The sequence below is a fragment of the Canis lupus genome, chromosome 16 (assembly GCF_003254725.2).
Source record: "Canis lupus dingo isolate Sandy chromosome 16, ASM325472v2, whole genome shotgun sequence".
Taxonomy (NCBI): Eukaryota; Metazoa; Chordata; class Mammalia; order Carnivora; family Canidae; genus Canis; species Canis lupus.
The window spans coordinates 34,611,286-34,632,938 of record NC_064258.1 but is presented as its reverse complement, the minus strand read 5'-3'; the positions used below and the strand labels follow the sequence as shown (position 1 = coordinate 34,632,938).

Genomic DNA, 21,653 nt, shown 5'->3' with positions numbered 1-21,653 from the left:
GGCTCTGAAGATTTAGTGGGTTCTAAGGCAGATAGCAAAGTAATATCATACTAATCCTAGTGCAAAAAATTAAACAATCAACAGTGTAAATCAAAAGACCAATTTCAACATTAGGATTTGCCTACTTCAACTAACCCCACCCTTTCTGATCACTCCTTTATTTGGCACTTACGAATATAGGTGTGCCACACTTTATGAAACTCTAAACCCACAAAACAAATTAGGGTAACTTTCTGTTTCTGAGGGCTACCTGTCAATACTGACGGTGTATTGGGGTACCTGGGTGGGTGGCTCAGTTGGTTAAGCATCTGCCTTTGGCTCAGGTCATGATCCCAGGGTCCTAGGATGGAGCCCCACATCAGGCTTCCTGCTCAGTGGAGAGCCTGCTTCTCCCTCTGCCCTTCCCTGACTGGTTATGCGTGTGCACACACTCTCCCTTAAAGAAGTAAAATCTTAAAAAAACAAAACAACAACAACAAAAAAACTGAAGGTGTGTGATCTCCTTTATGCAAATGTACATTTAAAAATGCACATTCAACTTAGGACATTATACTAAAATAAGGGAAATAAGTCAAATATTACATGATTCCACTTACATGAGATACCTAAAATGGTTCAAATTCAGGGATGCCGGGGTGGTTCAAGGGTTGAGCATCTGCCTTCAGCTCAGGGCATGATCCCGGGATCCTGGGATTGAGTCCCGCATCAGGCTCCCTGCATGGAGCCTGCTTCTCCCTCTGCCTATGTCTCTGCCTCTCTGCCTCTCTCTCTCTCATGAATAAATAAATCAAATCCTAAAAAAAAAAAAACAGATGTCAAATTCAGGGTGCCTGGGTGGCTCAGTCCATTGAGCGTCTGGCCTTCTGTTCAGGTCATGATCCCGGAGTCCCAGCATCAAGCCCCACATCAGGCTCCCTGCTCAGTGGGGAGTCTGCTTCTCCCTCCATTCCCCCACCCTGACCCAGCTCATTTTCTCTCTCACTCTCTCTCAAAATCTTTTTTTTTTAAGATTTTATTAATTTATTCATGAGAGACACACACACAGAGAGGCAGAGACACAGGCAGAGGGAGAAGCAGGCTTCATGCAGGGAGCCCAATGTGGAACTCGATCCCGGGACTCTAGGATCAGGCCCCGGGCTGAAGGCAGGCGCTAAACCACTGAGCCACTCAGGGATCCCTCTCAAATAAAATCTTATTTAAAATCTTTTAAAAAATCTTAAAAAATCTTTTAAAATCTTAAAAAAAAAAAATTCATAGAACCAAAGAATGGAATGGTGATTGCCAGGGTCTGGGCAGATGTGGGAGAGGAATGGGAAGTTATTAATCAACAGGCACGAAATTTCAGTGAAGCAGGATAAGTAAGTTCTAGGTATCCTGCTTTACCATATTGTACTGTAGTCAACAATACTGTATTGTATGCTTAAAAATCTATTAAGAGCATAGATTTCATGTTAAGTGTTCTTACCATTAAAATTTTTAAGAAGTATATTCAGCCTTATGTAGAGATACAGACATCATAATATCAAAGTACACACTATCACATCAAGTTAGGTTGATTTACATGTTGCTAAGTCATTGTTTTCAGCCTAGATAAATACAAACAACAGTCTACTGAGAAGCCTGTTTTTCAGACATCTTTTATTTTATTTTATTTATTTATTTATTTATTTTCTAAAATATCATTTATTTATTCATGAGAGACACAGAGAGAGAGGCAGAGACACAGGCAGAGGGAGAAGCAGGCTCCATTCAGGGAGCCTGACGTGGGACTTGATCCCGGGTCTCCAGGATCACGCCTTGGGTCGAAGGCGGCGCTAAACCGCTGAGCCACCCGGGCTGCCCTCAGACATCTTTTAAAACCCCCGCCTTGGGACGCCTGGGTGGCTCAGTGGTTGACGTCAGCCTTCGGATCAGGGCGTGATCCAGGGATCTGGGATCGAGTCCCATATTGGGCTCCTTGCAGGAGGCCTGCTTATCCCTCTGCCTGTGTCTCTACCTCAATCTCTGTGTCTCTCATGAATGAATGAATGAGCCCCCACCCTTTCCTGCTGGCATCTCCAATGGCAACACCATTCACAGTGACTTTTTTTTTTTTTAAGATTTTATTTATTCATGAGAGACACAGAGAGAGAGAGGTAGAGACACAGGCAGAGGGAGAAGCAGGCTCCATGCAGGGATCCCGACGTGGGATTTGATCCCGGGTCTCCAGGATCACAACCTGGGCTGAAGGCGGCGCTAAACCACTGAGCTACCCAGGCTGCCCCATTCACAGTGACATTAATAATCAAGTCTTTACCAGGTACAAACTTCCAGTTAGAAAATCAATAAGTCATGGGGATGTAATGTACAGCATGGTGACTGGAGCTAATAATAACCGTATTGCTTATTAGGAAGTTGCTAAGAGAGTAGATCTTAAAAGCTCTTGTCACAAGAAAAAAAGATTTGTAACTATGTATGGCAACAAGCTTAACTCGACTTCTGCTGGTGATCATTCCACAGTATACCCAAATCATTATGCTGTACAGCAAAACTAATAACAGTGTTAGATGTCAACTATACCTCAATTAAAAAGAAAAAGAAAACTTTTGGCCGAGTAATTAACCCTTAGTACCAACTCTCATTGGTGAGAACTGCACGTGTATACCACAAGAACCCGGTTACTCCTTATCACAAAATCAGCACACTCAGCAAGAACACTGGAACTTGTGCTCCCACAGGCCCTGGGGCCTAGGGAGCAGTAAATCAGAAACAACTCCTCAAGTTGATTCCTCCTGCGTCTGCGTAGGCAGAAAACTGAACCGCAGAGACAAAGCTCCCAGAAGGCTCTCATTTACCTTGGCTGTGGGCAATCTTTGCATTTCTCCTTGGTCACGAGAGAAGTATTGCATTTAACTTTTTGGAGATGCCAGAAACTAGATTTGAAGGTCATCTCCTTTATTTTTTCTGCCCTTAGAAATGACTTAATTGCAATATGCAACAAGAGATCATTATCCTTACTGAATTCTAGGGAAAAGTAGATGATTTCCTTCAGTTTCCCACGTTTAGCATCTAACCTAATACCCTACAACTTTTTGCCTAATGGTGAAAAAATAAAGACCAATTTAAGGGTGGAATCAGGTTATTAGAGCTACACATGTCTCTTGACTTGGTTTATTCATTAGTTTAGTAGCAATTCTGGCCTCTGTTGCTTCTTTCACTTTGAACTAAAGAAGATCAGGATATGCTACCCCAAACCCTGCTACTTTGGCATGCAGATCATTTTGAGCTAAAGATAATTAAGAGCAAAGGAGGACCTCTCTCCCTCCCCCTTTCTGCTAAAAGCAGGGCATACATTTCCCTTTGGGAAGGTATCCCTCATCCCTCTTCTGTGCCAGGATGAGGCGAACAACCTTTATCACCAAAGATGGAAAAATTAACACTGAGCTGAATCTATACAAAAAATCTTATTAAAGTGATCTTTATGGGGCACCAGTTGGGCATCTGCCTTCAGCTCAGGTCATGATCTCGGAGTCCTGGGATCAAGCTCTGAATCTGCTCCCTGCTCAGCGGGGAGTCTGGTTCTCCCTCTCCACCACCCCCGCCCCTTGCATGCCACTCTCTTGCTCTCTTTCTCAAATAAATAAAATCTTTAAAAAAAGTAACCTTTATCTTTCATATGTTCCCCTCATGTATTTACCTTCCCACAATTTACTGCTACTAGGAGCCCAAACCCCCTTTCCTTTGTTAGTCACTTCTCCACAATTTATCACCCTTTGTTCTATTGGTATTAAGCTTCCAGGCCAGAGTGCTCCTTTTACCACCACCACCACCTCCCCTCTGTGATACTCTTGTGCATGTGAAATAAACTCCTACATATCTGTCTACTGTTGGTCTAATTTGCAGGATCCAGCTACTGAACCTCAAAGGGTAGAGGAAAAGTTTTTCCTCCCCTACAGAACACAATATGGGACAAAGTCATCTCATACCTGAATTTAACAGCTTTAAAAAATTATAAAAAAAAAAAAAAAAAAAAAAAAAGGAACTTGGGACTCCTGGGTGGCTCAGTGGTAAGCAGCTGCCTTCAGCTCAGGGTGTGATCCCGGGGTCCTGGGATTTAGTCCCACATGGGGCTCCCCATAGGGAGCCTGCTTCTCCCTCTGCCTATGTCTCTGCCTCTCTGTCTCTCTCATGAATAAATATAATCTTTAAAAAAATTCAGTTTTTTAAATGAAAATGATTTTTCTTAAAGATTTTATTTATTTGAGAGATAGAGAACCGGCAGGGCGAAAGGCAGAGGGAGAGGGAGTGGGCTTCCTCACTGAGCAGGAAGCCCAACGCCAGGGGGAGGGGGCCCTCAATCCCAGGACCCTGGGATCCTGACCTGAGCCAAAAGCAGATGCTTAACCAACTGTCCTACAAGTGCCCCAAAAGGTGAACTCTTACGAACACAAAGATGCATCACTCATCTTGAAAATGTGTATCTTCTTGAAGGCATCTACCCTATCAGATTGCAGAAATTTACAAAAAAAAAAAAGCCTCCTAGGAAGGAAGAGTCAGAAAATAAAGGCAGACAGTCACACGGTGTAGAGACAACCTTCAAGGGCATTCTCCACTAGCTGCTTCAGAAGCATAATAATGCAACCAGGAAATGAATGACTCTACAACCAAAGTCACTGTCATCTGACCTGCACATTTATGCAGAATTTACCAGATTTCGTCCCAATGCTTCATACTGTCCCTTCTTCCCATGAAGACCCTGCCACTGTGTCTGGCTCACATTACACCAAAACCAGAATGGAGCTCTTTTTTAAAAATACATCTGCTCGGGCAGCCCGGGTGGCTCAGTGGTTTAGCGCCGCCTTCAGCCCAGGGTGTGATCCTGGAGACCCGGGATCGAGTCCCACGTCAGGCTCCCTGCGTGGAGCCTGCTTCTCCCTCTGCCTGTGTCTCTGCCTCTGCCTCTCTCTCTCTCTCTCTCTCTCTCTCTCTCTCGTGTGTCTATCATGAATAAATAAATAAAATCTTAAAAAAAAAAAAAAGATTTTAAAATACATCTGCTTTGCTTCACACCACACCTACTAAATCAGGAGCTATGTAGTGAAGACCTATGTGGTAGATCCTTAACTGTTTTTGGAGTAAATGCTGTCTGGTTCCCAAGAAGGAAGTTAAGAAGGCCCCTCCCCTGAAGTAAAGAATAATGCTTAAACAGGTTAATCAAGTCACAGTTTACTCCATACTAATACACCAAAACTATAGTTTCTGATGGCCGGGCCCATCAGTTCCCTAGGTTACAGTATGCTTGGTTTGTTTTCAACCATATTTTAGCTGACACTCACTTTGCTCCTCCGTAAAGTAAGGGTGCTGAGCCAGAACAATGCTTCCCAAATTACTACAAGGATCTGAGTCCAATCCTAAATGAAATGAAAATAACATGGTCCATGTAGTGTTTCATAAAGCTAAAAGTATTGGGGTGCCTGGGTGGCTCAGTCAGTTAAGCATCTGCCTTTGGCTCAGGTCAAGATCCTACAGCAAGGAGTCTGCTTCTCCCTCTCCCTCTGCTTGTGACTTTTTTTTTCTCTCTCGAAATCTTAAAAAAAAAAAAAAAAGTATTCAATTTCAAGAACTGTCCTTTACTTGAAATTATAAGCCTCCTACTTATTAAAACATCATTTTTTATTTTGAAAAAAGACAGTAATAGGGAAACCTGGGTGGCTCAGGGGCTGAGAGTCTGCCTTCTGTTCAGGGTGAGATCCTGGAGTCCTGGGATCAAGTCCTGCATCGAGCTCCCTGAGGGGAACCTGCTTCTCTCTCTGCCTGTCTCTCTCAAGAATAAATAAGATCTTTAAAAAAAAAATTTTTTTTTAATAAAATAAATAGGGACGCCTGGGTGGCTCAGCGGTTGAGCGTCTGCCTTTGACTCAGGTTGTGATCCTGCAGTCCTGAGACGGAGTCCCGCGTCGGGCTCCCCACAGGGAGCCTGCTTCTCCCTCTGCCTGTGTCTCTGCCTGTCTCTCTGTGTCTCTCATGAATAAATAAAATCTTTAAAAAATAAAAATATAAATAAATAAGACAGTGATAGAAAAAAAAATTTTTTTAAGATTTTATTTGGGCAGCCCAGGTGGCTCAGGGGTTTAGCGCCACCATCAGCCCAGGGTGTGATCCTGGAGACCTGGGATCAAGTCCCAGGTCAGGCTCCCTGCATGGAGCCTGCTTCTCCCTCTGCCTGTGTCTCTGCCTCTGTGTGTGTGTGTTTATTCTCATGAATAAATAAATAAAATCTAAAAAAAATTTATTTTTTTTTTATTTATTCCTGAGAGACAAAGAGAGCGTGAGAGAGACGCAGGGACACAAGGCAGAGGGAGAAGCAGGCTCCACACGGGGAGCCCGAATTGGGACTCGATCTCAGGGTCTCCAGGCTCATGCCCTGGGCTAAAGGCAGCGCTAAATCCCTGAGCCACCCAGGCTGCCCAGAAAAAAAAAAAAATTTTTAAAGATTTTATTTATTTATTCATGAGAAACACAGAGAGAGAGAGGAGGAGGGAGCCTGATGTGGGACTTGGTCCTGGGACTCCAGCATTACATCCTGGGCTAAAGGCATGTAACCCCTAAGCCACCCAGGCATCCCCTCCCAGAAAAAAAAAATTTTTTTTTCCAGAAAAAAATTTTAATAACCACTCCACTAGGGGCACCTGGGTGGCTCAGTGATTGAGTGCCTTTGGCTCCGGTCATGATCCCAGGGTCCTAGGATCAAGTGCTTCTCCCTCTGCCTGTGTCTCTCTCTGCCTCTCACGAATAAATAAAATCCTTAAAAAAAAAAAAAAAAAGACCACTACTCTAAAAAAATTAAGTCAGCAAGCTTATGTTAGTGCTTCTATCTTCAAAAAAGACTGTAGTCAATCTGGATTATTGGCTCTCCAAAATCACTTCCAGCTCTATCACTCCATGAGTCTAAACTTTCACGGAGGAAGGTTTACAACAGACCAAAAAACAAAGCAAAAAAAAAAAAAACCCTAAAAACAAGAACTTGGTCTTTAAAAAAAAATTACAAAAATATTGCATGGAAAACTTAGAAACTACAGATAACAAGTAAGCTCCACAAGGACAGGGATTTGTTTGTTGCCATGATTCTAGCATCTAAAAAAGTACCTGAAAAAAAAAAGTACCTGTATACCTGGCATAAGAATTAGTAAATGAGCAAACAAAAATAAAACAAAAACACTGGGCACCCGGTGGCTCAGTCAATTAAGCATCTGCCTTCAGCTCGGGTTGCGGTCTCAGGGTCCTGGGATCCAGCCCCATATCGGGATCCCTGCTCCGTGGGGAGTCTGCTTCTCCTTCTCCCTCTCTTTCTCCCGCTGCTCCTCCCCCTGGCTGTGCGCTCTCTCTCTCAAATAAATAAATCAATTAAATATTTAAAAAAACAAAACAAAAACACAATCCCATTAACTACTGGAAGACTTTAATTTGAATCTTCAATGTGAATTCACCCACAGCAACTTAAAATATTCACCAAGGTCCAGAATCAAAATATTTTATTTAGGAAAAAAAATGGTCAAACTATCAATACTAAAGAAACTTCTATTTGATTTCCCCAAAGGACAGCTCTCAATAGTACTACTATCACAAAACCACTTTTATTGATGCACTCCTCCTACTCAAAACCCCTTCCACACAATTGACTTCATTTTTTTTAAGGTAAACTCTACACCCAATGTGGGGCTTAAACTCACCACCCCAAGATCAAGAGTCACATGCTCTACGGACTGAGCCAGCCAAGCACCCCTAGAAACTTCTTTTTTTTAAAAAAAAAAAAAAAAGGGGGGGAACATGTTTTTTTTTTTTTTTTAAGATTTTATTTATTTATTCATGAGAGAGAGAGAGAAATGCAGAGACACAGGCAGAGAGAGGAGTGGGCTCCATGCATGGAGCCCAACGTGGGACTCGATCCCGGGTCTCCAGGATCACGCCCTGGGCCAAAGGCGGCACTAAACCGCTGAGCCACCAGGGCTGCCGGAAACTTCATATTTTTAACACAACCAACCCATCAGCTCCCCCTATCTTACTTCTATAAGAGACACCCCTATTCCAGTCAAATCCAATTACACAACATACTCTGCCTCTCTGCCTTTGCCTCTGACCCTACCCTATCAAAACATGGTATTCATTCAAGTTCAGAAGGATACTCTCTCCTTCACAGAACCATCCATCTCGTGGTAACCAGGCAGAAAAGATGATTCCAACACTCTCAACTACTTTGTTTACTATTGCAGCAATTAACACAGACCATCTCACTTTGGAGCTGACGTCACATTTTGCTCCCACACCATATTGCAAATTCCCTGTGGGAGGGGATCTTTGCCTTACATATGTTTGTATCTACCCTTTTCTCTCCGCCAGCCTCAATCCAAGTACTTAGCACTTAGAATACAGGAAATGAGGACTCGAACAAATGAAATAATGTGTTTCAGAAGGCCTATGTTCCCTACACCAGCTTGGAAATCACTGGATATCATAAGTTTTTTTTTTTTTAATTTTTTTATTTATTTATGATAGTTACAGAGAGAGAGAGAGGGAGGCAGAGACACAGGCAGAGGGAGAAGCAGGCTTCATGCACCGGGAGCCCGACGTGGGATTCGATCCCAGGTCTCCAGGATCGCGCCCTAGGCCAAAGGCAGGCACCAAACCGCTGCGCCACCCAGGGATCCCGGATATCATAAGTTTAATATTGCAACTAGTGATAGCCTAGATAACTGGAATTTTTTTTTTAAAGATTTTATTTATTTGAGAGAGAGAAATGGAGACAGTGGCAGAGATACCAAGAGAGAGGAAGAGCAGGGAGGCGGGAGAAGCAGGCTCCCCACTGCGCAGGGAGCCTGTGGGGCCAGATCGCAGAACTGCAAGATCATGACCTGAGCTGAAGGCAGATGCTCAATCAACTGAGCCACCCAGGTGCCCCAGATAATTGGAATTCTTAAATCTAAATTCTGGTCTTATTGATTGTAATATATTCTCTTATATTCAACACATACCTACACCCTTCCTTGTATTCAACACCAAAAGCCAATTTGAAAAGAACCCCAATGGAATGTCATAAAGATGGGAAATAGGGGATTTCCTCAAGATACCAATGCTCACAGGAAAACAAAAGTTGCTGTAGCAGAATGATACAAGCAAGGCCAGGCACTGTATAAGGAAGCAGTAAATGGCTGGCTGTCCAAACCTGTCCTTCACTCGCTCTCAGAAGTAATTTACCTCTTAGTGAATTCATATTCCTAACAAGTACCTAAAAATGAGGCCAGCCCCTTCTCTTGATTAATATCAGTGGAACCAGACAATGATGATGGATGCCACAAACAGATTATGATATAATGCACAAGGTGGAAAACTGAGAAAAGAGGTACAGGGGCGCCTGGCTGGCTCAGTCAGTAGAGCATGTGACTCGATCTTGGGGTTATAAATTCGAGCCTCACGTTGGGTGTAGAGATTACTTAAAAAATAAAATCTGAAAAAAAAAAAAAAAAGACAAAAGTAAAGGAATACAAAGAAGTCATTAAGTGCTCTCACAAGCTGCCCAGGGGGACCCCTCAATCTGCTTTCTGCAGACACAAGACTTCTAGTGGAGGTATGTACTAAGATGTCAAGGTGCAAGTTGATCGTTACCAGGGATTTTTTCCTTTCCTCCATTCTATTCCCACTTTCATTTTGAATTTGAAAAATAAGTACTGGACAATGGAGTCAGCCCTTTCACAAACTGTCAATTCTGAGTTTGATTCATTACACGTATGGTTATTGAGCAAGATATTTTGTTAAGATGATAAGAGGTGCACAAACACAGGAACCCATCCCTGCCCTTAAGGAGTTCCCAATTTGGTATAATTTAAACACCAGTTTCCAAAATAATTTGGAGAACCCTTCCCAATTCCAGGTTAGTCTTGGACACAGAATTTTAATATTAACAGCAAGTACCTCACCCAAGTCTTGTGATAGAAAAGGTCACACCGATAACATGGGAACAAAAATTTTTTTTAAAATGATGGGGTTTCTTGGGGCAGCCTGGGTGGCTCAGCGGTTGAGTGCCGCCTTCAGCCCAGGGTATGATCCTGGAAACCCAGGATCGAGTCCCAGGTCAGGCTCCCTGCGTGGGGCCTGCTTCTCCCTCTGCCTCTCTCTCTCTGTGTCTTTCATGAATAAATAAATAAAAATCTTTAAAAATAAATACATGTGATGAGGTTTCTCAATCGTTAAGATTTACGACCCTCTTTTTTGGAAGCAGTTTTAAAACCCGCTCTCCTCCGCCCCCATATTAAAGCCACCCAGAATAAATGTTTCTGTGACCCCCCCCCCCCCAAAAAAGAAAAGACTTAACGAAAAACAAAGAAACAAACAAACGTCTGAGAATTCAGTAACTCCTACTCTGGAGTAACCTACAGTCCGTGATTACCAACGTTGGCTGCGATCAGAACCCCTGTGGAGCTTCTAAACCTCCCAAAGCCCAGGCTGCACCTCGGGCCAGTGAAATCAGAAGCCACGGGAGTGGAACCCACAGCAGAATTTTTCCAACTCCTCAGGTGCTCCGAATGCGCAAGGCAAGGGCGAGAACCACTACTGTAAAATCACTCTGCCCCTGAAACTGAAAGGAGAGGCTCAGGATTCGCATCTCTCAAGGGCATGTCCCCCATTCCGCTCCCCAACACCCGGACCCCCGAGCCCGGCTGCAATTCTTCCACGGGCAGTTCTGTTCCACGGATCTGGGGGTGCGATCAAGCGGGGGATTACGGCACCCTTCCCACTGGAGGAGGAAGGATGCGGGGAAGTTCTGTTAGATGCACCACCTACGGCTAGGGCTGCACCCGGGCTTAGCTCCGGGGGCCCCACAACGGAGCCGGGGCTCCTCTACACCTGCCGGGAGCCCGCCCGCCGCCGCGGACGGACGGACCGCACCGGGCAAAGAGCACCGGCAGCGCGCACGGAGCGGAGAGAGCGCCGGGCTGCGGGGCCCCGTACTCACGCATGTGCCGCCCAGCTTGTGGCTCTCCACCACGGCGGCCCGGGCGCCCAGCTCCGCCGCCCTGCGCGCGCTGGCCAGCCCGCCCGAGCCGCCGCCGATCACCAAGTAGTCGAACGAGGCCGCGGCGCCGGCGGCGGGCGGCGGGCGCTGAGGCTGCGGCTGCGGCTGCGGCTCCTGCCTGCAGGCCATGGCGCGGGAGAGCGCGCGGGCGGGCGGCGGCCGCGGGAAGCCGGGGAAGGCGCGCGCCGCCGGCCGCCAGCTCGGCCCCGCGCTCGCGCCCAGCGCCCGGGGCAGCAGGGCCATGCACGCGGAAGTGCGCGCAGGGGAGCGGCCCGCGGGCGGCCGGGGAGGGGGTGCGCGGGCCCCGGGCGAGCGCAGCCTCACGGTGACTAAGCACCCGGCCGGGCGCGGGGGGGAGGGGGCAGGGCCGGGGAGGGGCTCCCGGGCCGCGGCCCCGCGGGCGCCGAGGGGGACCCGCCCCCACCCCGCCCTCCGCGCGCCCGCCGGCCGGCCCTGCCCACACCGAGCGGCGGCGCCGACTCCTCGGCCTTCACCCCGCACCTGGGACCTCGCGTCCCACCCGCATCAACCGGATGTGGGTTTCCGAAGGCCGCGGGGCGCGGGAGGGTGAAAGCCCTGCTTTGGTCTCCCCCCTCCCCCCCGCCCGCCTTTTCCTGAGCGGGCGGGCACCTTGGGAGTTGCCAGTGGCGCCAACGTCTGGATGAAGGGAGGTTTGCCCTTCATCCTTTTGGAAGGTGATGTTTCTGAGTGTGATCCGCAGACTATACCCGGATTGCTGATTCCTGGGCCTTAATCCAGATCTACTGAGTTAAATTGGACTCTCTGGGTGCCGAACCCCAGCAATCCATGCTTTAAACAATTCTCTAGCCTTCAGGTGACTGTAGAGCACATTTAGTCTGGGAAACATTTGGAATAAATGTTTCTGTGACCCCCGAGTGAAGCAGAAAGGTAGGGTAGAGATGGAGACCAAAGGCATTTTATTCCCAAACAATTGAGACGAGTGTTGTTTTATGTATGTATGAGATCACAGAGGAAGTGGGAGAAGCAAACTCCCCACTGAGCAGACGAATTGGAAGGCCAGGGCTTAACCCACTGAGCCACCCAGGAGCACCTCGAGCGTCCTTTTCGAATATCTGGAACTGCCAACTGCATACACAACAGAAGAGTGGGCTTCGATTTGTGTGATGATAGTCCACCCTTTGCAGGAATATGACCCAGCCCATCACCCACAGGCTGAGAGCCCTCAACTGGAGGCCCAGGAATGAAAGTCCGTGTCCAGAGAAACTCACCCAGCACCTTGAAGCAGAATGGGAACTAACTACACTCCGGTTAAAATGGCATCCACTTCTTCCTTTTTTTTTTTTTTTTTTCTTTTTAAAAGATTTTATTTATTCATGAGACACAGAGAGTGACAGAGACATAGGCAGAGGGAGAAGCAGGCTCCCTTGAGGAGTCTGATAGGGGACTTGATCCTAGGCCCAGAGGATCACAACCTAAGCCAAAGACAGATGCTTGACCCCTGAGCCACCCACACACTCCTCCACTTTATTTTTTAAGGTTTTTAAAATCCTGCTTAAAAAGTAAGATAGGGGAAGAAGGGAAAGTTCCTCCAGTACAAATCCATGTAATAAATGTAGAAGGAGCAACAGTTAGGAAAGTCACCATTTTGCAACTATCATAGTGATAAGTGTGTCATTAAACATCAGTGTATATTAAAGCCCCTTGGGTGAAAATTTGACAGTCTTAGAATATGCCTCCACAGATTACTATTGATCACAAAGGGAGGAAAGCAACTTTACAGGGGTCCAGACACTGTCATACCCAAGTGATTGAAGTTGAATATTGTCACTAATGAGACAGTTGTCATAGTGTGCCCTGTGATGTGATGCAGTAAGAAGTACACAACTTCACTTACGTAGTATTCCTGATGGAAATCCCTAATCTGAATCTATTTTTTTTAAGATCCTATTTATTTATTCATGAGAAACACAGAGAGAGAGAGAGAGGCAGAGACACAGGCAGAGGGAGAAGCAGGCTCCATGCAGGGAGCCCGACACGGGACTCGATTCCAGGTCTCCAGGATCACGCCCTGGACCGAAGGTGGCACTAAACCGCTGAGCCACTGGGGCTGCCCCCTAATCTGAATCTAATCATGAGGTAAGGTTCAGAAAAACCCACACTGAGGAGATTTTACAAACAACTAGCCTTATTCTTTTAAAAAAAAAAAAATAATAATAATGTTAATGTCTTGGGGCGCCTATGTTGCTCAGTCAGTTGAGTGTCCCCCTCTTGGTTTCAGCTCAGGTCATGATCTCACGGGTCCTGGGATTGAGCCCCACCATGGGTTCCATGCTCCACTGGGGAGTCTGCTTAAAGATTCTCTTCCTCTGCCCCCCCTCCTTTCAAATAATTTTTTTTCAAATAATAGTTTTAAAAAGGAAAAAAAAAAAAAAAAAGAAACTAGCAATGTCTTGAAAATAAAGCAAGGCAAAGGATCTATTCCAGGTTAAAGAATATTGAAGAAATATGAGAAATAAAGACCAGGCTTGATCCTGGATGGCATTCTGAATTGGGGAAAATTCACTATAAAGAATAGTTGGTGATATTTGAAGTGTGGCCTATATAATATATCCTGGTACCACATTGATGCAAAATTTCCTCCTGTGATCATTGTACTGTGGTTATGTGAGACAATATCCTTGTTTCTTAAGAGATACACACTGGAGTATTTAGGAATCACTGAAGTATTTAGGAGTCAAGAGTCTGAGAAACTTGGATTCATTTCCTACCACAGACATTGTCATAATCACTTCTTCAATTGTGAAATGGGAAGGCTGGCAAAAAGGAGGTAGGCATGTCAAATAAAGAGGATAACTTTGTAGGAAATGAGTCCATAGGGGTAGGATAATGAGTGGATAGATACATCAGTAGAGGAGTACAGATTGGACTGTAGGAAATGTGAAAAGGGGGTAATGGGAGTTGGGTGGAGTCCTGGAAAGTCTTGCTTGTACCCAGGCTAAGGTGTTTAGATATTAGTCCAGAGGCCATAAGTAGTTGCTGAAAATTTCTGAGATATCTTTCCCTGGAAATATCTGACATGAACTGGAGATGGTAAAATTGACTGTATAGGATCCCAAGGCCGTTTTGAGAACAGATAGGAAGAAGCAGATTGGACAGGTATAACTAAGTGAAGGTTGGAGGGAGGGTACAATAGTCAAGGATGACAAGTTTTGAACCAGGAAATATGAGAGAAAGATGACACCATAAAACTACACAAAGAAGATGAAAGGAGGTAAAGATCTATATAAATCCCTGCTAGTTGCAAAGGAGGAAAGAATATTTTGCCACCTAATTACATAAACCCATGCAATATGTTGAAACTAAAGATTTATAAGGTATTGTTTGGGACTAAAATGTTTTATTTTCATATAAGTGTTTTTACCTTTTGGTTCTGACTTACATGGGAAGGGGAACAGGTAGCCATATCCCAAGCACTTGAAGATTTCAGACTGTTTCTAAGTTTTCTTCAAGGAAAAAAATTATCAGCTATACTAAAAATATAGTCAAGGTAGTTAATAAGAGGTAGATTTAGGATATTAAAGGCTGAAAATGGAGGCAACTCGCTGGCTTATTAGGAAAAGCATGTGACTCTTGGTCTCTGGGTCTTGAGTTTGAGTCCCATGTTTGGTGTAGAGATCAATAAATAAAATAAACAAACTTTTAAAATGATGAGAACTGGGGATCCCTGGGTGGCTCAGCGGTTTGGCTCCTGCCTTTGGCCCAGGGCGCGGTCCTAGAGACCTGGGATCGAGTCCCACGTTAGTCTCCCGGCATGGAGCCTGCTTCTCCCTCCTCCTGTGTCTCTGCCTCTCTCTCTCTCTCTCTCTCTCATAAATAAATAAATAAATAAATAAATAAATAAATAAATAAATAAATCTTTTAAAAAATTAGTTTTTCTTTAAAAAAAAATAAAAAATAAAAAATGGTGAGAATGGGGCAGCCCGGGTGGCTCAGCGGTTTAGTGCCACCTTCGGCCCAGGGCGTGATCCTGGTGACCAGGGATCCAATCCTACACTGGGCTCCCCGCAGGGTGCCTGCTTCTCCCTCTGCCTGTGTCTCTGCCTCTTTCTCTCTCTCGGTCTCTCATGAATAAATAAATAAAATCTTTTAAAAAATTTTTAAAAAAAGACAAGAATGAAAACTAAGTTATTTTGTGAAAAATAGCAGAACCCCAAGCAATTACTTCATCTCTTAATAATTTCATCATTGAATTTTTCTTCGAACATTAGAAAACTTAGGTGATTTCCACCAAGACACTGTGAAATATTTGTCAAAATAATAAACCAATAATTAGGGATGCCTGGGTGGCTCAGCAGTTGAGCATCTGCATTTGGCTCAGGGCATGATCCTGAAGACCCGTGATTGAGTCCCACATCGGGCTCCCTGCATGGGCCTGCTTCTCTCTCTGCCTGTGTCTCTGCCTCTCTCTGTGTGTGTCTCTCAGGAATAAATAAATAAAATCTTCAAAAAAATAAAAATTATTAAAAAAAATAAACCAACAACTAACATACAAATAAGTACTATGCTTAAGAGCTTTATTAGGTGTAATGCTAAGAACTTTATGTTATCTCTTCCTCAACCTAAGAAATAAATACCATTATTATCTCCATTGTATAGATGAAAAGACTGAGGTTCAGAGAAGATAAATAGCCTGTACAAGACTACACAGCTGGTAAACGGTAGAGCTGGAATTCAAATCTAGAGTCCTAACTCTGAAGTCTATTCTCTTAACAATTACTGGAGAGAAACCATTATAGATAGTGTCCTATGGTAAAAACTAAAGAAGCCAATATTTTTTCATGGTATTTTGTGTAGGAGAAAATGTCAAATATCATTTTTTATCTCTTCATTTACCCATTTTTAAAAACCACTGGGGGACGCCTGGGTGGCTCAGTGGTTAAGCTTTTGCCTTAGGCTCAGGGTGTGATCCTGGAATCCCAGGATCAAGTCCCACATTAGGCTCCCTCCATGGAGTCTGCTTCTCCCTCTGCCTATGTCTCTGCTTCTCTCTCTCTCTCTGTCTCTGTCTCTTATGAATAAATAAATAAAATCTTTTAAAAAAAATTGAGAATTTACATACATAAAATTTACCAACTGTACGTGGGTACAAGTGCATGATTTTTGAAATTTCAGTATGATTAACATATGGTTATATTAGTTTCAATGATGTGTATATGTATACATATATATGCATATTTACATATTTATAGTGATTCAACAATTCCATACATTACTCAATACTCATCATAATCTTAATCCCCATCACCTATTTCATTCATTCCCCTACCCTACTCCCCTCTGGTAACCATCAGTTTGTTCCCTAGAATTAAGAGTCTGTTTTTTTGGTCTCTTTTTCCTTTTCATTTTTTCTTGGTTTCTTAAATTCCCCATATGACTAAAATTGTATGGCATTTGTCTTTCTCCGAATGACTTATTTCACTTAGCATTATACCCCCCTTTTTTAAAATGTAGCCTCTTTCTCCTTCTGCATTCTCTCTATAGTATAATTTGTAGGAAATGTATTCATGACTCATCAGTGACTAATTTATATCACAACTTCGTGTTATTTGAGGTTACAGATCAAGAGCTATTATACTAGATGGAAGGTGGTAATAGTACTTCTATAAACAATCTGAGAAGTCTGTACAGGAAATAATGGTATACAAAGAATCTTGCACAACCAGGTTGCTCAATGACATGCATTTCTTATGATGCATATGTAAAGATAATTGCAGTCACTTATGAGGATAAAATAATATGAGGAAGGAATAAAACAAATATTACTAGTTACACAATTTCAGTGTGTAATACTGAGGAAAGGATAAATCATGAAGAGATAGAGAATAGCTGTAACTGAAAGTGAGATTAACACAAAGAATTTTACAGTAAGCAGAAGGAATCTTTCTGACAAGAACAGCAAGTCCGCTTTGTGGGGAACTTGGATACTATCTCAGAAGACAAATCTAGGGGGAAATCACACATGCACTCAATAGCTCTTTCACCCTTTGAATCTCTACTTAATTGTGTTAGCAATGTATTTTGAAAGAAGGGGGAGATCATAAAAAGCTTTAGCAATAGGGTGCCTGAGTGCCTCAGCGGTTGAGCATCTGCCTTCTGCTCAGGGCACCATCCTGGAGTCCTGGGATGAAGTCCCACATTGGCTCCCAGCATGGAGCCTGCTTCTCCCTCTGCCTTGTCTCTGCCTGTCTCTCTCTCTCTCTCTCTCTCTCTCTCTCTCTCTCTCTCTCTGTGTGTGTGTGTGTCTCTCATGAATAAATAAAATCTTTAACAACAACAACAACAACAACAACAAATTTCTTTAGAAATGTCCCTTTATCTCTAAACCCCCAAGATATGTGTTGGTAATCATCCTCCAAGCACATGGCCCACCTATATACATCTGAAGGGTCTCCTGACTCAGGTTTTATTAGATGGTAATAAGTGACCTTTTCCCAACAATAGCTAGCCCCCTCAAGGTCCTGGAAATCTTGCTTCCAAAATTCCTTAGAGAGTACACTATCCTCAAACCCCTCCCAACTCCCAGGTGTATAATCAGTCACCCCTCACAGGCCCCGGGCAGCAGCTCTTCCTGACCACGGGTCCTGCCCCATGGTTTAATAAAACCACCATTTTGCACCAAAGATGTCTCAAGAAATCTTTCTTGGAGGGAGACAGAACATAAAGACTCCTAACTCTGGGAAATGAACTAGGGGTGGTGGAAGGGGAGGAGGGCGGAGGGTGGGGGTGACTGGGTGACGGGCACTGAGTGGGGCACTTGACGGGATGAGCACTGGGTGTTATTCTGTGTGTTGGCAAATTGAACACCAATAAAAAATAAATTTATTATTAAAAAAAAAGAATTCTTTCTTGGTCATTGGCTCCTGACCTCATCTCACTAAACCTCACTTATATTCCAAAACTACATCAGTACTACTTAGGTAATCTGCTTGATAGACCCCTGCCATCGCCTAAAGGAAAGTAATCTTGCAATAACCAACCTATTTTTTGCCTAGAATAACTTCCTTATTCTCTCTTCCTCTGGCTATAAAAGTCTCAGAGCTCCTTTGTGTCTCCTGGATCGGATGCTGCCCAATTCGAATAGATTTTTGCTCAAATAAATACCTAAAGTTTTTAATATCCTTTAGTTTATCTTTTAACAATGTTTATACTGGAACTCAAGCAATGTACAGTTTAGATATTTACGTTTTTTCGTAGTTAATGATAGGCATGCTAGAGTATGCATATCATGTCAAGTATACATATTCATAACATACAGTTAATGATATGCACACTGAAGTATTTTGGGGGAAGTGTACTAATGTCTGCAACTTTTTTTTTTTTTTTTTACATTTTATTGATTCATTTGAAAGAGAAAGTAAGAGAGCCTGAGAGGAAGGAGGGGCAGAGGAAGAAGAAGAAGAAGACTCCCCACTGAGTAGGGAGCTCAGGATTAATCCTGAGCAAGGATTAATCCACAGGGCAGGATTAATCCCAGGACCCTGGGGGATCATGACCTGAGCAGAAGGCAGATGCTTAACTGACTGAGCCATGCAGGCACCTATTGTTTATTTGCTTGTTTGTTTTAAATTTTTTTTAATTTTTATTTATGATAGAGAGAGAGAGAGAGGCAGAGACACAGGCAGAGGGAGAAGCAGAGGGAGAAGCAGGCTCCATGCACCGGGAGCCCGATATGGGATTCGATCCCGGGTCTCCAGGATCGCGCCCCGGGCCAAACGCAGGCGCTAAACCGCTGCGCCACCCAGGGATCCCTGTTTTAATTTTTAACTGGGTTCCACACCCAGCGTGGAGCCCAATGTGGGGCTTGAATTCATGACACTGAGATCAAGATCTGAGCTGAGATTAATGGTCAGACACTTAACCAAGCCACCAGGAGCCCTTAATGTCTACAACTTTGCAATGCCTCAAAAAAAAAGACAAGTTAAAAAAAGAGAAGACAGGTTCATAGATATGTGATTAAAATATATATAATAAAATGTGGTGGGTATATGGATACTCACTACATTTTTTAACTTTCTTGTCTGAAAATTTTTTTTTCTTTTTAAAGTTTTATTTAAGTAATCTTTTCATTTTTTATGTAATGTCTACTCCCCACATTAGGCTTGAATTATGACCCCAAGGTCAAGGGTCACATGCTCTTCAGACTGAACCAGCTAGGCACCCCTTGTCTGAAAAATAACTTAATAAAATATTGAAAAAAATTTATTTTATTTTTATTTTATTTTACTTTTAAAGATTTTATTTATTTATTTATTTATTTTTAAATAATATTTTTTATTTGTGTTCAATTTGTTAACATACAGAATAACACCCAGTGCTCATCCCGTCAAGTGCCCACCTCAGTCACCCCCACCCCCCGCCTACCTCTCAAGATTTTATTTATTTATTCATGAGAGACACAGAGAGAGAGAGGCAGAGACACAGGCAGAGGGAGAAGCGGGCTCCATGCAGGGCACCTGGCGTGGGACTCGATCCGGGGTCTCCAGGATCACACGCTAGGTTGTAGGCGGCGCTAAACTGCTGAGCCACCTGGGCTGCCCTGAAAAAAAATTTTAAACAGTATTTTTAAAAATAGGTAATCTCCATACTCCACAGGGGCTCAAATTCACAACCCCAAGATCAAGAGTTGCATGCTCTACTGACTGAGCCAGCTAGGCGCTCCAACTAGTTGAGTTTTTAAAATGCAAAATTCCAAAATTTCATCACAAAAGCATTTTGGATACACTTAATGTATATAATTCAGGCTACATTTTAATAAATATTAGTCCCCTTACCAAATATGATTATATATAATTTTTTAAAAAGATTTTATTTAAAAAAAAATAAAAGATTTTATTTATTTATTCATGAGAGACACACACACACACACACACACACACACACAGAGGCAGAGACACAGGCAGAGGGAGAAGCAGGCTCCAAGCAGGGAGCCCAACGTGGGACTCGATCCCAGGTCTCCAGGATCACGCCACAGGCTGAAGGTGGCGCTAAACCGCTGAGCCACCAGGGCTGCCCAATTACATATAATTTTTAAATATGTTGGAAATCCTACTTTTTTTTTCTTTGCAATCCTACTTTTTAATACATGAACAGGTTGCATCACTTGTTAAGAAAAATGTGAAATTTGTGTTTTAAGAATGTTAATAATTTAATATGAAGTATGTAGATTTTAAAATCTCTTTCTCTTATACTATACCCAAGGATGTTTATAAGATTGTATTGTGAGAACTGAGACATCTGTAGCCCATGGGTTATAATCACTTAGAATTACATCAATCAAAAAAAAAAAAAAGAAGAATTACATAAATCACCATAATGACTCTACTATTGTTCCAGGAAATTCTTGCCCGTAAGTAGGCTGTCAGTACATAACTCATTAACTTTAAATTTTCCTGAAAATCCATTTATCTGAACAATAGGTTGCTCATCTGGGTAAAAAGTTTCCCTCTCAGGTACTGAGAAGTTGAACTCATCACTCAATTGGCAAATCCCCTTCTTTACCAAAAAAAGGAAACTCACCTGCTGTCAAGTCTGGTATCTTGCTCAGCCCACCAGTACTAAACTATTATACCATGCACTATGTCCAATCCCGGTGAGGTACCCACAAAAGAATCGAAAAGCCCACCTTAAACCACTCCAATCTAAACTTCAAAATCCTTGACCTTTTCTCTGAGACACTATTAAGACTTTGTCAAGATAGTATTCTCCCTTAATGTAGTAGATGGGAAACTTGGTTTTACTAAAACAGATTATTTTGCTGGTCTTTTTGCAAGGAGTTAGCATAGATAATCATAATGGACAGAGAGAGATTTCACAATGGACAAAGTTTGGAAAATGTGTATGACCCTGGAGTACTTGCAAGCCTCCACTTTACTCTCTTGACAGAAATTCACTGGCGCTATCAACAGATGAAATTAGGAATATAGAAAGCCAGGGATGCCTGGGTGGCTCAGCGGTTCAATGTCTGCCTTCAGCTCAGGGTATAATCCTGGAGTCCCAGGATCAAGTCCTGCATCGGGCTGCCTGCATGGAGCATGCTTCTCCCTCTGCCTGTGTCTCTGCCTCTCTCTCTGTCTCTGTCTCTCATGAATAAATAAATAAAATCTTAAAAAAAAAAAAAAAGGAATATATAAAGCCAGAGAACAATAACAAGAAAAATACCTAAAGGAGGAAACTGTATAAAAATGAAGATGGTAAGAACTGTGGAACTTTCTTTTCCTGTGTTCATACAGACAACAAATAAGAATCTCTTAGTGAGTCAATATATTTAATTATTTAATTGGTATGTCATGTTATAATTTATATTACTTCACCGAATTGATTTTGAGATTGTGCTTTCCTATTTTGCACTTTCAGGTTCAGGACAAAGTTCTTAGCCCATATACAAAGCAAAGTTCCCTGTGGGCCTACCTCCAACCTGTGTATACATCTCCATTCAAACTTTTTTTTTGAAATTTTATTTATTTATTCATGAGAGACACACAGAGAGAGGCAGAGACACAGGCAGAGGGAGAAGCAGGCTCCATGCAGGAAGCCTGATCTGGGACTTGATCCTGGAACCCTGGGA

General features: G+C 43.2%; 1 protein-coding gene across 3 annotated transcripts in view; it reads right to left on the bottom strand.

The window, feature by feature from the left end:
* Positions 1-11,880, bottom strand: part of GSR (glutathione-disulfide reductase) — a 49,690-nt gene extending 37,810 nt beyond the window's left edge. The window contains exons 1-2 of one of the 3 annotated variants that reach the window (XM_049095290.1): positions 10,988-11,305; positions 5,316-5,390 (exon numbers count right to left, since the gene is read on the bottom strand). In XM_049095290.1, coding sequence (XP_048951247.1) covers positions 5,316-5,390; positions 10,988-11,290 — 378 coding nt within the window. In that variant the 5' untranslated portion in view covers positions 11,291-11,305. Of the gene's footprint in view, positions 1-5,315; positions 5,391-10,987; positions 11,306-11,677 lie in introns of those variants that run through there. The other 2 variants (XM_025420558.3, XM_025420473.3) reach the window with 2 other exon arrangements.
* Between the last annotated feature and the right edge of the window lie 9,773 nt (positions 11,881-21,653).